Genomic DNA, 13,274 nt, shown 5'->3' on the forward strand with positions numbered 1-13,274 from the left:
TACCCAAGGTTTCATCCAACCTGGTCTTGAACACTGCCAGGGAATCAGCATTCACAATTTCCCTGGGGCAACCCGTTCCAGTACCTCACCACCCTTACAGTAAAGAATTTCTTCCTTATATCCAGTCTAAACTTCCTTTGTTGAAGTTTTAAGCTGTTACCACTTGTCCTATCACTACAGTTCCTAATGAATAGTCGGTCCCCATTATCCCTATAGGCCCCCTTCAGATACTGGAAGGCTGCTATGAGGTCTCCACTCAGCCTTCTCTTCTCCAGGCTGAATAGCTCCAACTTTCTCAGCCTGTCTTCATACCGGAGGTGCTGCAGCACTCTGATCATCCTCGTGGCCCTCCTGGACTTGTTCCAACAGTTCCATGTCCTTTTTATGTTGAGGACACCAGAATTGCACACAGTACTCCAGAATTGCACACAGTACTCCAAGTGAGGTCTTACGAGAGCAGAGTAGAAGGGCAGGATCACCTCCTTCGACCTGCTGGTCATGCTCCTTTTGATGCAGCCCAGAATACGGTTGGCTTTCTGGGCTGTAAGCACACACTGCTGGCTTATGTTCAATTTCTCATTGACTAACACCCCCAAGTCCTTCTCCGCAGGACTACCATGAATTTCCTTTTTGCCCAACCTGTAGCTGTGGCTGGGATTGCTCTGACCCAGGTGTAGGACTTTGCACTTGGGCATGGTTAAACTTCATGAGGTTGGCATCAGCCCACCTCACAAGTGTGTCAAGGTCCCTCTGAATGGCATTCCTTCCCTCTAGCATATCAACAGAACGACACAGCTTGGTGTCATTGGCAAACTTGCTGAGGGCGCACTCAATGCCACTGTCTATGTGTTCGACAAAGATGTTGAACAAGACCGGTCCCACCACTGATCCCTGAGGGAAACCACTTGTTACTGATCTCCAGACGGACATTGAGCCATTGACAACAACTGCTTGCATGTGGCCAGTTTGAACATGGATTTTAGCTTTTTGAAAAATTATCATTTATATTCTTCTTTTCCTAGAAATGAGTAAATGAATGCAAATAAAGCAATAGGAAATTCTGATATTTGTTTTGCTTTTTGTTAACTGCTTTTGTTTTGTTGGTTTTGATTTTTCTTTAATTAAACAGAATAGTAAAGGCTTTCAAATCACTGCGAAGTCTTTTTTAAAATAATCTTCAACTCTTTGTCCTTTCCTTGTTGAAATGCAATGTTTTTATTTGCTTTTTTGTCACATTTCAATTGTGTTCAGAGCATTAATAGCTGAAAGATTTGAGAATTTATATGTGTACTGCTGACAGTATGACCCTAGAAAAAACATCTGAGTTAAAATCAGAACAATTGCTGTTTACTTGTTCTTTTTCTCATAGGCAAGCAACTGAGTATGGAAGCATAACAAAGTGGCAGCAAGACCTTTAAAGAGAAGTTTTCAAAGTATGGTGCAGGGATATTTGTTGCTATTACTGCATCCAGTTCTGGGCCCCTCAGTTCAAGAAGGACAGGGATGCTGCAGAACAGACTCAGTCAGAGATCAATGTGATCAGACAAAAAGCCATTTATTGCAAAGCATGAACTCCTTATATACTATTGCTTACACACACCTACAGCAATTTGGCATATCATGATTGGATACTTGTCTTGAAGACCCTTAGTGACTAACATATAATTGGTTAAGCGCAGGTGTGAGAACTTGACCTCGAACGCTTGCCAACAGTCCACAGTTCTCATAACTCAGTGAATTCCAGCTTCTTCTTATCTTGCTTGCTTAGGCTTCCTCAGGCCTCCCACGGCCTTACTGTATCCCTCAGAGTTATTCAGAGCTCATGTACCAAATATCCATTCTCCTGTGAGAACAGTGTCTCCACACAGGGAATTGCTTGAAAGAGTCCAGCGCAGAGCCACAAAGATGATGAAGGGAGTGGAACACCTCCCTTATGAGGAGAGGCTGAGGGAGCTGGGTCTCTTTAGCTTGGAGAAGAGGAGACTGAGGGGTGACCTCATCAGTGTTTACAAACATGTAAAGGGTGGGTGTCAGGATGATGGAGCTTGGCTTTTTTTCAGTGATATCCAGTGACAGGACAAGGGGCAATGGGTGTAAACTGGAGCATAGGAGGTTCCATGTGAACATCAGGAAGAACTTCTTTACCTTAAGAGTGACAGAGCACTGGAACAGGTTGCCCAGGGGGGTTGTGAAGTCTCCTACGTTGGAGATATTCAAGGCCTGCCTGGACAAGTTCCTGTGTGATGTACTCTATGTTACCCTTCTCTTGCAGGGGGGTTGGACTAGATGATCTTTCGAGGTCCCTTCCAGCCCTTGGGATTCTGTGATTCTGTGATTATCATAAGATATGATAAATTAATTTTAAGTTTTCTGTGGTTTTTATACTTAGGATTTCTCATGAAAGAGGTTGTGGTAGTTTGGATAGACAAAGAAAATATATTTTTTGCTGAATTGCCATCACCTGTGTGTTGTGTTTCCTGTAATTGTAGATGATGAATGCATTCCTAAGTAAGTTTCATATCCTAATCACAGCATTTTCTTTACAAGTTTCTAACACATAACAGACTATATCCAAGGGTGCTGAGAGAACTGTTGAATCTCCCTGAAAGGCCACATTCTCTCATCTTTGATAATTTGTTGAGCTTTGGAATGTTCTCCAAAGACTGGAAAACAGTTGTATGATCTTCAACAAAAGCCAAAAGCTTAAGCTGCGAAACTGCAGGCTGACCTTTATTTCAATATTTGGGGAAATCACAGATCAAGTCTTCTTGGAAGCCATTTCCTGGCACATGAAGAAAGTGATTGTGAATAGCTAGCATGGATTAATCAAGGGTAAATTAAAACTGATTAGGTTGATTGCTCTTTTATAAGAAATCACTAGGTAGCTGGAGAAGGGGAGAATAGTGGATGTTGCATATCTTAGCTTTATTAAAGCTTTTAATTCTGCTCATCCATAGGTGGAGATGTGAACATAATGCTAGAATACTGTGGGGTATAAGTGATTTGACGAAAAAATAAAAACCAACAAAAAAAAAACAAAACCCCACAAACAAAAACAAAACCAAACCAAAATAAAAAAAAAAACAAACCAGACAAAAAAAAAACAACAACCCTCCCAAACCAGATAAACACAATAAGAAAATATCAAGCAAACAAGCAAACAAAACCAGGTTAGATAATAGGATAGAGGGTAGTGGTTAATGGATCATACTTTACTGGAAGCCAGGAGCAAGAGGAGTGCCACACATTTCTGCTCTGGGATATCCCATTTTGTCATTGACTGTGAAGAGTCTATGAAGTGTGCTCTCATCAGGTTTTAAGATAACATCAAATTAGGAGAAACAGTTGACTCTCCTCTAGAACAATGCTGCTATCCAGAGGGACTTAAACAGCCCAGGGGACTTGGCCTACAAAAGGTCTATGAAATTTAACAGGATCTACTGCCACATCCTGAACCTGGGAATGAGTCCTGCGCACAGAAAAATCTGGGAAGTGGGTCTTCAGAAAAGGCCTTGATATCCTAGTGGCCAGCAAGCTGAGAAGATCAAAGGCATCCTAGGCTAGATTAACAGGAGCACAGATTGATGGAAGTGGTTATTCTTCTTTGCTTGACCCTCATGAGATTCTATCTAGAATAAGCGCATCCAATTTTGATACATAGATTAACAAGTTCAGTGAAGGGCTACCAAAGCTATCAGGGCCTGGATCACTCACTCTGTGAGGAGAGGCTGAAGAAAGTAGCCTATTTCAGCCTGTAAAGTAAGGTCTAATATCAACCTTTGAGTAGCTATGAAGAGGTTAAGAAAGAAGTAGGCTGTTTACAGGATGAGAGGTGGGGACAATGGGTGTAAGTTAGAACATGAGAAGCTCAGACTAAATAAAGAAGAAATGTTCCCATGCAGCCAGTCAAGAACTGGAACTGGTTAGAGGTAACTGGAGGGTTAGGACTGTATGATTTAAGTTCAAATTGCCTTATGAGCTTGTGAAATGCATATAGGTAGCAGTGCTTTACAGAAGATCCTTCTGTGCTTGTAACTACCAGTGAAAGTTCAAGACAATACATAATTTGAGATAATATCATAGCTGTAAAAATTATAGAAGTAGAAAAGACTCATTCAGATACCTTGCAGTTAAGACTACTGAGATAAAATGTTACTTGGGAGAAGATATTTTTACATGTGTGTGCGTTGTGTGTGTATATAGATGTGTGTGTATACTTCCAGATTTATCTATAGTCTCCTTTTGGTTTTGTGCAATTCCTTTTGTGTCTTTACTCCCTTTTTGCCATGTCATTGGTTCATTGATTTAAGATGAGTTGGAACACGGGCAGTGTTTACACAATGAGATGCTTGTCTCTGTTACTGGTTTTAAATGCACATGTACTATGAGTGATATTTTACTTAATGTTATTATTGCCTAAAATTTTGCAAAATAAAGTAGTAATACTTTACCTTATATCCTTTTAAACTCGAGTAGTCTATTAAAACAAAGAGTTCTGATTTTTCTAAAATCCTTACATATAATTTCATCCTTAAGAAGCTGGAGTATAGAATCAGTAGTACATTTCAGCAACTGTTATGTAGATGATTTTCATTTGCTTATAATAATGCATAGCTATATTCTAGATGTGAGCATATACCCACAGGGAGTTTGTTTTATTCTTCTAGAAATAAATTCCTTATTTATTTCAACAGAAATTGAAAAGGAAAGCTGTGGGGATCCTGGAACACCGTTGTATGGTATCAGAGAAGGGGATGGATTTTCCAACCGTGATGTTTTAAGGTTTGAGTGTCAGTTTGGATTTGAATTAATTGGAGAGAAATCTATCATTTGCCAAGAAAACAACCAGTGGTCTGCAAACATACCAATCTGTATCTGTATGTACCAAATATTTTTATTATTATTTTTAGAACGTAAAATTATGATAAGTTTTTCCTTACATGTAGTAATTTTGTGATTGAGTGCAGTTAGCACAATGTAATTAACTCTGTTGACAGGATTAATTTACTTCTGTTCAGTGGTGGGTTTGCTTAATTATTATGACCAAGAGAGGTTCTGGAAGTGCTAAAATACTTTTTTCTTTTACTGACAATTATTAAAGAAGTTGTCTTTATGTGATTTGATATATGCTTTATCATTGTCTTTTTTTTTTTTTAATGTATTCTGTGTATACTATATGTATGATTCACTTTTTAGAGCTACTCTGGTGACTTAATGCATTTCCTTAGGTTGGAAGTTTCTGAATTGTAATCAAGGATTTAAATTATTTACATTTTTCCCATGTATTATATATTAATATATTTCAGCACTTGAATCATAATAAGCAGAGCTAATATTGTGACACGTGTTTATGGCAACACCTTTCTTAAATTTTCCACTAGAATAATACAGATCAAATACATGCAGAATGCAATCAATTGCTTTCATCCGTGCAACTCAATTTAGTGTGTCTTAACTGAAATGGTTGAATATAAAATATTACCCTGATAACAACAGAACAACACTGTGTCTCTTTGAGAATAGTTATTTTCTTGTGCTTCTGTGTGAACAACAAATGACAAGGGCACTATTAACTTTCTGCCTCTTTAATGTGCTCAGTGGGAGGTCCGCTTATCTAAACAGTTCCCTAAAAGAGAAAACAAATGGAGCCAAGTGATTAAGGATTGTTGAACATGGGTAAAATTTAAGGACTGCTGTGGGCTTTCAGTGCAACAAGGATGTTTTTTATTACTTGGGGCTCTGCTTTGGAGGTCGTTTTATTGAGGGGAAGGGAATAAGAAGATAAAAAAAGAACAATCTTCTTTCTGGCTTCACAGATGAGAACAAATGTTGAATTATTCAGCTGATGTAATTAGCAAGTTTAAGGATCTCTTACAAAACCTTAGTAACAGAGAAATCCTCATTGAAATGTTTTATTCTATTACCTAATTTCTTTCTCTCTTTTCTGACAGTTCCTTGCCTTTCCAATTTCACTGCACCAATGGGAACAGTTCTTTCACCTGATTATCCAGAGGGGTATGGAAATAATTTAAACTGTATCTGGACAATAATTTCAGACCCTGGGAGCCGAATACACCTCTCTTTTAATGACTTTGACTTGGAATCTCAGTTTGACTTCCTTGCAGTTAAAGATGGTGACTCTCCAGATTCCCCCATAATAGGAACATTTACTGGTGCTGAAGTCCCTTCCCATCTTACCAGTAACAGTCACATTTTGCGTCTGGAGTTTCAAGCTGACCATTCAATGTCAGGACGTGGGTTTAACATCACTTATAACAGTGAGTACTAGTATTTTCTAAATCCATGTGCGTGTTTTGTTTTTCAACATACAGTTTAGGAGATATGTATAAGTATGTAAAAATGTCATTACGGTAATACAAATCCTATGTACTTATAAATACCTAATTTAGGTATTTATATTGCCTTTCAAATACAGTATTAGGGCTGAAAATACATGTATATTTATCATTTACAGCATTAGGGATTGTTGTAATGGGAGTGTTCAGAAGACCAAATCAGGAGAATTTCAGACTGTAAACCAGAACTGTACTAAGCTGCCTAACAGCACACTTTGTGCTGTGGGTTAAATCCTACAGAATGTTAATCACCTTCATTACATGTACAAAACTTACTCTTGAGCACTTGTATGCTGGTTTCGCTGGGAATGTCTGTAATACCCTGTAGCTGATAGCTGCAGTTTATGCTAGCTCCTAGTCATCATTGTTAATGTGAGCAGCTATACAAGCTCTTCGAAATAGGCTTGTGTTTCTCTCTCCTGCCTTCTTATGGCTTATGATTTTAAGCTATTTTTGCCATGCACAGAAAGGGAGGTCACCTCCTTGTTCTTTTTGTCTTACCAGTCATCCTTGTATATAAAGGACAACGGGCACAAACTGAAATACAGGAACTTGCATCTGAATATGTGGAAGAACTTATTTACTTTCAGGGTGTCAGAGCACTGGAACCTGCTGTTCCAGTGAGGCTGCCCCAAAATGCTATTTGATGTGTCCTTATCTGGAGATCTTCAAAACCCTGCTTGACATTATCCTCTGTAATCTGCTCTAGGTTAATCTGATTTAGCAGTGAGGTTGGACTGGATGATCTCCAGAGGACTCTTCCAATCCCAACCATCCTGTGATTCTGTGATTCACAAGGATGTTTGGCCTGTTTGCAGTGCCTTACAGTTATCTTGTGTTGAGCAATTCTTTTGCTACTTGGATGCCTTCTGTATGCAACTACATCTGTCTAGCTTTGCTCTTCTGGTGATCAAATAGCTCACTTGCTTATGTAAAATGCTTGTGTGTTGTGCCTGGCTACACCATTAAAACGTAAAAAGAATAGTTACATACTGTTGGTTACTCTGGTTTGGTACATAAGCTTTTATATAGTTCGTATTAATAATATCCTGATTGATATACTTTCAACTAACAGCTAAGGGGAGAGAAATTTCTAGACTGCCATTCAGAGCAATTGCAGTAAAGAGTAGCTAGACATCTGTCTTGTGTACTCTGAATTGTACCTACCTGCTTTTGGAAATGCAACCAGCATCTTCTGTTACCTTTTGTATTTAATTTATGTATTACACAGAAACAGAGAGTTTACCATTAAAATGTAGTTCTGTGTATTTCACTTGTGCCTATCCTGGGCAAGGTGAAAAGGTTGAAACTAATTAAAACCATAAATAACTCCACATTTACTACTTGGCATTACATTTACTGACAGCATAATAATTGAAGGTGACGTTAAATATCTTCTCCTGTACTAAAAACGATTGTCACTTATTCACCTTACTTTTTCCTGGCAAAATTGTTACATTTCTTCTGAAGGACATATGAAGAACTGCCTGTGTTACATTGCTATTAAGTTATTTGGCATTTATCCCGTACTGAAGTCCAGGCAGGATGCATTTCCAGCTAGGGTGGACATGATGATGAAATATGTAAGCCCACAGCATGAATAACACTGCAAAATATAATGTGAAACTTTCCTGGGAGCATATGTAAATTTAAATTTTGCCATCCCAGCAGAACTGGGTTTAGCCAAGTTGTTCCTCTTGGGGAAATTGGAAGAAAATCAGGAGAGCTGACCCACCTCACACTTTTGGACATGTTTTTCCCTTTTTTTAACCTTCTTGATGGTAGAGGTATCAGACTACTTTTCCATGCTGACAGGTAGACAAAACAGGCAACAGATGATGGATATTTTGATATTCTGAAAAGTCTAATGGATACCTGAAACATTCTAGTTTATACAAGAGTGAAGATGTTTCGGTTAATGTTGAAGATATTTTACTCTGAAAAAAAACCCGAAACTTAAACAAAAAAGAATCCATTAAACAAAGAGGAAATGAGATTAAGTGAGCTTGGCAACTGAGAGACCCATGTTTTTCTCCAAGGAATGTTAATAATTAATATTATTTTCGTAGTATTGCCAGGACTAAATCCCCCTGTGGCTTTCTAATTTTATTGCATTATAGTTTGGCTGCTAATCTTTATTGTTTTTTTTCCCCTTTCTCTTTGGTTTGTTTTGGATTAGGTTGTCGGTCTTTCAGGGAAATATTTCTTAAGATTTACCTTGAATACTGATGTCTAAATGGGAAAGAGCTAAACTGATGCCAGATTACTGTGTAAACATTCTTTTTCTGATATTGTCTGATATTTCACCACCCAAACCTTCTACCTTAGCTACTTCATCCCTGTGTCTTTTCTCACAAATGCAGAATGTAAGCACGAGGAAAATGTAGTGTCTCCCTTATTGGTTTCTATAGCTACCACTGATGATTTCAAACGAAACTTTGAGCTGTAGTATGTATTATAACTATATATTGGAAATTCTTCAGTTATTCAATACTATTGAAATATAAAATCAATTGTAAGGAAAGTAAGATGTTGGATTCAGCTTTCTTAACAGAAGTTGTAACATTTGCTCTATGATTTCTTCTGCTTCATTTATAAGAGTTTTGCTTACTTCTTCATTTTGTCACTGTGATGTGCTCAATGGTGTCAAGCCTAAATCTAGTGATGAGAAAAAATAAATAGATAAATTGGAGAGCCTAAGGCAGTCTTCTTGGATAAAAACTTAGGCCTGTGTTTAAATAGATATTCTCAAATATTCTTTTATTATGGGAATTATTATGAGAATTATATATTCAGGTTTAGTATTTCAGTGTCATATGAATATACTTCTCAGGATTAAATTCTGTTCCTTTAAAAAATTTCCAGACTTTGGGCATGTGGTAGTCTGCTCGTGCTATCTTTGCATTAGTAGTCACTTAAACTCTGCACCAATAGCAGCAAACAGTACAATTTTAATTTTTATAAAGAAGTAACAATGGAATATTAACTTCTACCAGTTGTAAAATCTTGCTCTGAAAAGAATTATTTTTTAAGAGTTTTTTTTTCTGTATTTAACACATTTTTATTTCTTTTTATGGGTGTGTTTATGGTAAAATGGAGGCATGCATGTGTTTATTAAACTTTGTAGTTAAAATCTACTTATAAAAGTAAAAATAACTGTAGAAAATGTGTCCATTCTTTCTTATGTAAATCTGATAAATTGCAGGAGTAATCTTTCCCTAGCAAGTAGTTTAATGCCAAGAGAGAAGAAAAAAGGGATTAATATCATTTTCACTCTTTCTTGGCATTTGTAAACCCAAAGTTAAATATCAGTTTTCTGCTAACACTCCAGCTTATATATTTCAGAGCTCTCAGTCTCTTTTTGCTCCCTTCAAGAATAGAAAGAGTATGTCACAGAAAAGGTAGAACAAGATCAATCTTTCCTAAAAAGACTCTAGGCTGCTAGCAGAAATTAACTTTGTTACTGTGATTGAGGTATAGTATAGGGAAGAAGAAAACTGACTTATTAGTACATAATCTGATTTTTAAATAGTATTTCTCAGAAACTTCTTTTATTTTATATTTATTTTTATTGTGCTAACATATGTGGTCTCAAATAATTATTCTCATTCCAATAAAAACATGTTCAACTTTTTCTGAAAGTAAAGAAAAATTAGATTTCAAGTGATTCATCTTTGAGTTACTTCGCTGAGTCTCTCTTCACAAAAGTTTCTAATGAGTTAAATTTTGGGACAAGCCCTTAGAAATTTGTAACTTGAAAATGGATTTTGCAGAGAATGTTCCAGTAACCAAAAGACAAAGTACTCCAAAGGCTGTGATTTTCAGCTTGGTCAGATCCTTGTATTGGTTTAATTACATCTGTCTATGCACTACTTTGTGCAAAAGGGGGCATGAAGCAGGAGAGTGACTTTTGGGGTACAGGAGAGCACAGAAACATAGTGACCTGAAATTACATTGGTTTAAGTTGCTACAGAACTGCGTACTTACACCTGGCACCTGGCTTCTTGCTTGCAGGTTATATCCCCAGCCCAGGTACCCTTAATCAACATTTCTGGTCATTCTGAAGGTATTTATAAACTCAGTCATCCCTTAATCTTCACTCTTATAAGCTATATGCATTGAACTCCCTAATTTAAAGGGAAATCTATGCTCTTATCATATTTGTGAGTCCTTTATGAATGCTTCCCACTTTACATCTTTCCTCAATTATGGAGATCAGAACTAAACATAGGATCTGAAGATGGTCACTTAAATTAAAAGCAATGAAATTGAATAGTCTCTCTGCTTCAGTCTGGATTTCCTACTTTAGTTCAGGACAGAAAATGTGCACCCATTAACTGCTATGCAGTAGCATAGCCATGCAAGTAGCACAGCCAATTGAAGCCCTGTGATAGAGAATGGGTATTTTCTGTGACAAGGAGTTGAAGAAGACTGCAGAGTTGTGAGTGATTATCTCCCTTTTTCTCACTGGTAGAAGCAGAGCTTGTCAGTAGTTGGGAGGAAGTATGTCAGCTCCAGCCTTGAGAGTTTGGTCCCAGGGTCCCTGTAGGTCCTCCATGGACAGGCATTCCAGAAGCCAGTCATGCCAACCATTCTTTGGGCAGATATGGATGAGTGTTTTGAGAGGGATAGCATCTGTCAGATTGTTTTATTTTTGCTAGTCATTGGACTATTATGAGCTGCTGCTCATTGATTGGTGTGTAGTGTGCTGGGCAAATATTTCTGTATAAATTTAGGTCTCTTTTTTCTGCAAGTTATGCAGATTTGTTGTTGTCGCTATTTTCATTATGACTATTTAATTGGGCTTTATCTAGAAAAGATTATAATCCTATGAACTACATAGCAACATGCTGAAGGTCAAACTGTGGGCCTTTTACATCAACTTGGTTACGCAAGTGATTTCAGCTCACTAGGCCAAGACATTGACAATCCCAGATGCTAATTTTGTATCCAAAGACCTCTTCATTTTATTGCTGTAATAGGGTATGTCCATCATGGCACGTTTTTGCTAGCACTGCCTCCTGATGGGCTTTTCAATCTCAGTAGTTCACAAGATAGAGTTCTTTAAACTGTTATGTACTACACGAAAGTATGAGTTTACATGTGATGGTACTGACAACTAGTTTTTACATAGCTTCAAACAAACTTTCGAAATCCTTTTTAATGGAATATCTATTATTAGTTTATGTTCTCTTAACTTTTGTTTCTTCTCTGATATTTTCATCTGAGAGGGTTACATTTACTTAAGAGCCATTGCTAGACTTACCAGCTAAAAATCTTTGTAGGGCAATCTACCAAAAGAATTAATCACACCAGTGGACCACTCCTTTCTGGCCCTATTTCCAAGGACCTTTCAAACCAGACTTCAGACCAGATGAGTTATGGTTAGCTTCATTCTTGCCTTCCTATCTCTTGAGATCTCTGCAGTTCCTCCCCTTCACCTTTTTTTTTTTTTTTAAATGCAAAATGCAAGTTTTAACATCTATCTGAGTTAATATCAAAACTGAGAGTACTTCAACATCACCTTGTGCTACAGTTATGCTGTCTGGCATTTTTCCAGATAGTTAAAATACCTGTACAATCAAAGAAGCACAAGAAAGCTAGATGTCGTGATTTAAGCGCAGCTGGCAACCCAGAAACACACAGAATTCCTCCCCCAGCTCCCAGAGGGATGGGGAGGAGAATCGAAAGAATGCAACTCCCACGAGTTGAGATAAGAACAGTCCAATAACTAAGGTATAACACAAATCACTACTGCTACCACCAATAATAATAATGATAAGGGAAATAACAAGGGGAGAGAATACAACCACTCACCACCCACTGACCAATAGCCTGACATGAGCAGCGGTCTGGGCCTTCTGGGTAGCTCCCCCGCAGTTTATATACTGGGTATGACGTGCTGTGGTATGGAATACCCCTTTGGCTAGTTTGGGTCAGGTGTCCTGTCTCTGCTTTCTCCCGGCTTCTTGTGCCTCTCCTGCCTAGCAGAGCATGAGACTAAAAAGACCTTTATCAGAGTAAACATCTTCACAGCAACTAAAAACATTGGTGTTATCAGTGTCGTTCTCAGGCTAAAGAAGGAGAAGAATGACTAAGAAGGAGAAAAATGACTGCTACTGCTGAACCCATGACACTGAATCTCTTCTTCACATGTAATATTGCATAAGGAACATTTCCATGACTTCTTGATGATTGGTGGAATACATATACCTGTGTGTTATTTATCTTTTCAGTTTACAGATTGTATATAATATTACAGGCTCATCAGGAGGCTTTTCAGAAGTATAGGCAGACTGAATTTTACTCATCATTAATGAAACTGCAGCCAAGCTATTCTGAGAGAAAGACTATTGTTGGGAATGGTTGTCTTTCACTCTCTTACTTTCCATAGCATCATATAGAGTACAACTGTATAGGATGCCCATAGGAGCAGCAGTAGCAGCCACAACTCTCAGTTCTGGAGCTGAAATACAGGGTAATGGTCGATTTTGCAGACTTAATAAACTGGTGTCATACACAAGCAAACTATACCTTGAGTCACCATTTATCTAAATTTACAGATAAAAGTATTGAAAATCTATGTCTGTGTTCCCTGAAGGTAGGAAGAACACCAGACAATCAATCTCCTCCCTAAACATGGTGACTGTACATGAAGTATTGAAAATGTTATTGTGGTCTCTATGAAAAAGTGTGGGATTGCACAATTTTTTAACGCCATCCTCAAATGGTATTCAACTATTCAATGAAAACACTATTTTCATTCCTAATACATGTGGCATTTCCTAAGTCAAAATATCAATAAATGAATGCTTTCCTTTGTCTCTTATTATGATTCTTAATACTTTTGTAGTGCAACTTCTGAGAAATCTTTTTGTGAAGTTAAATTTTATAGGGAGTTTGAATGTGTTTTGTGTG

General features: G+C 37.6%; 1 protein-coding gene across 3 annotated transcripts in view; it reads left to right on the top strand.

Moving 5' to 3' along the window:
* The window catches only part of CSMD3 (CUB and Sushi multiple domains 3), a 604,683-nt gene that overhangs the window by 332,274 nt on the left and 259,135 nt on the right, over nucleotides 1–13,274 (top strand). For all 3 annotated transcript variants that reach the window (XM_005150930.4, XM_005150931.4, XM_031050517.2), the window contains 2 exons: nucleotides 4,695–4,877; nucleotides 5,952–6,278. In XM_005150930.4, coding sequence (XP_005150987.2) covers nucleotides 4,695–4,877; nucleotides 5,952–6,278 — 510 coding nt within the window. The remainder of the gene's footprint in view (nucleotides 1–4,694; nucleotides 4,878–5,951; nucleotides 6,279–13,274) is intronic.

This window comes from Melopsittacus undulatus, chromosome 1, assembly GCF_012275295.1.
Source record: "Melopsittacus undulatus isolate bMelUnd1 chromosome 1, bMelUnd1.mat.Z, whole genome shotgun sequence".
Taxonomy (NCBI): Eukaryota; Metazoa; Chordata; class Aves; order Psittaciformes; family Psittaculidae; genus Melopsittacus; species Melopsittacus undulatus.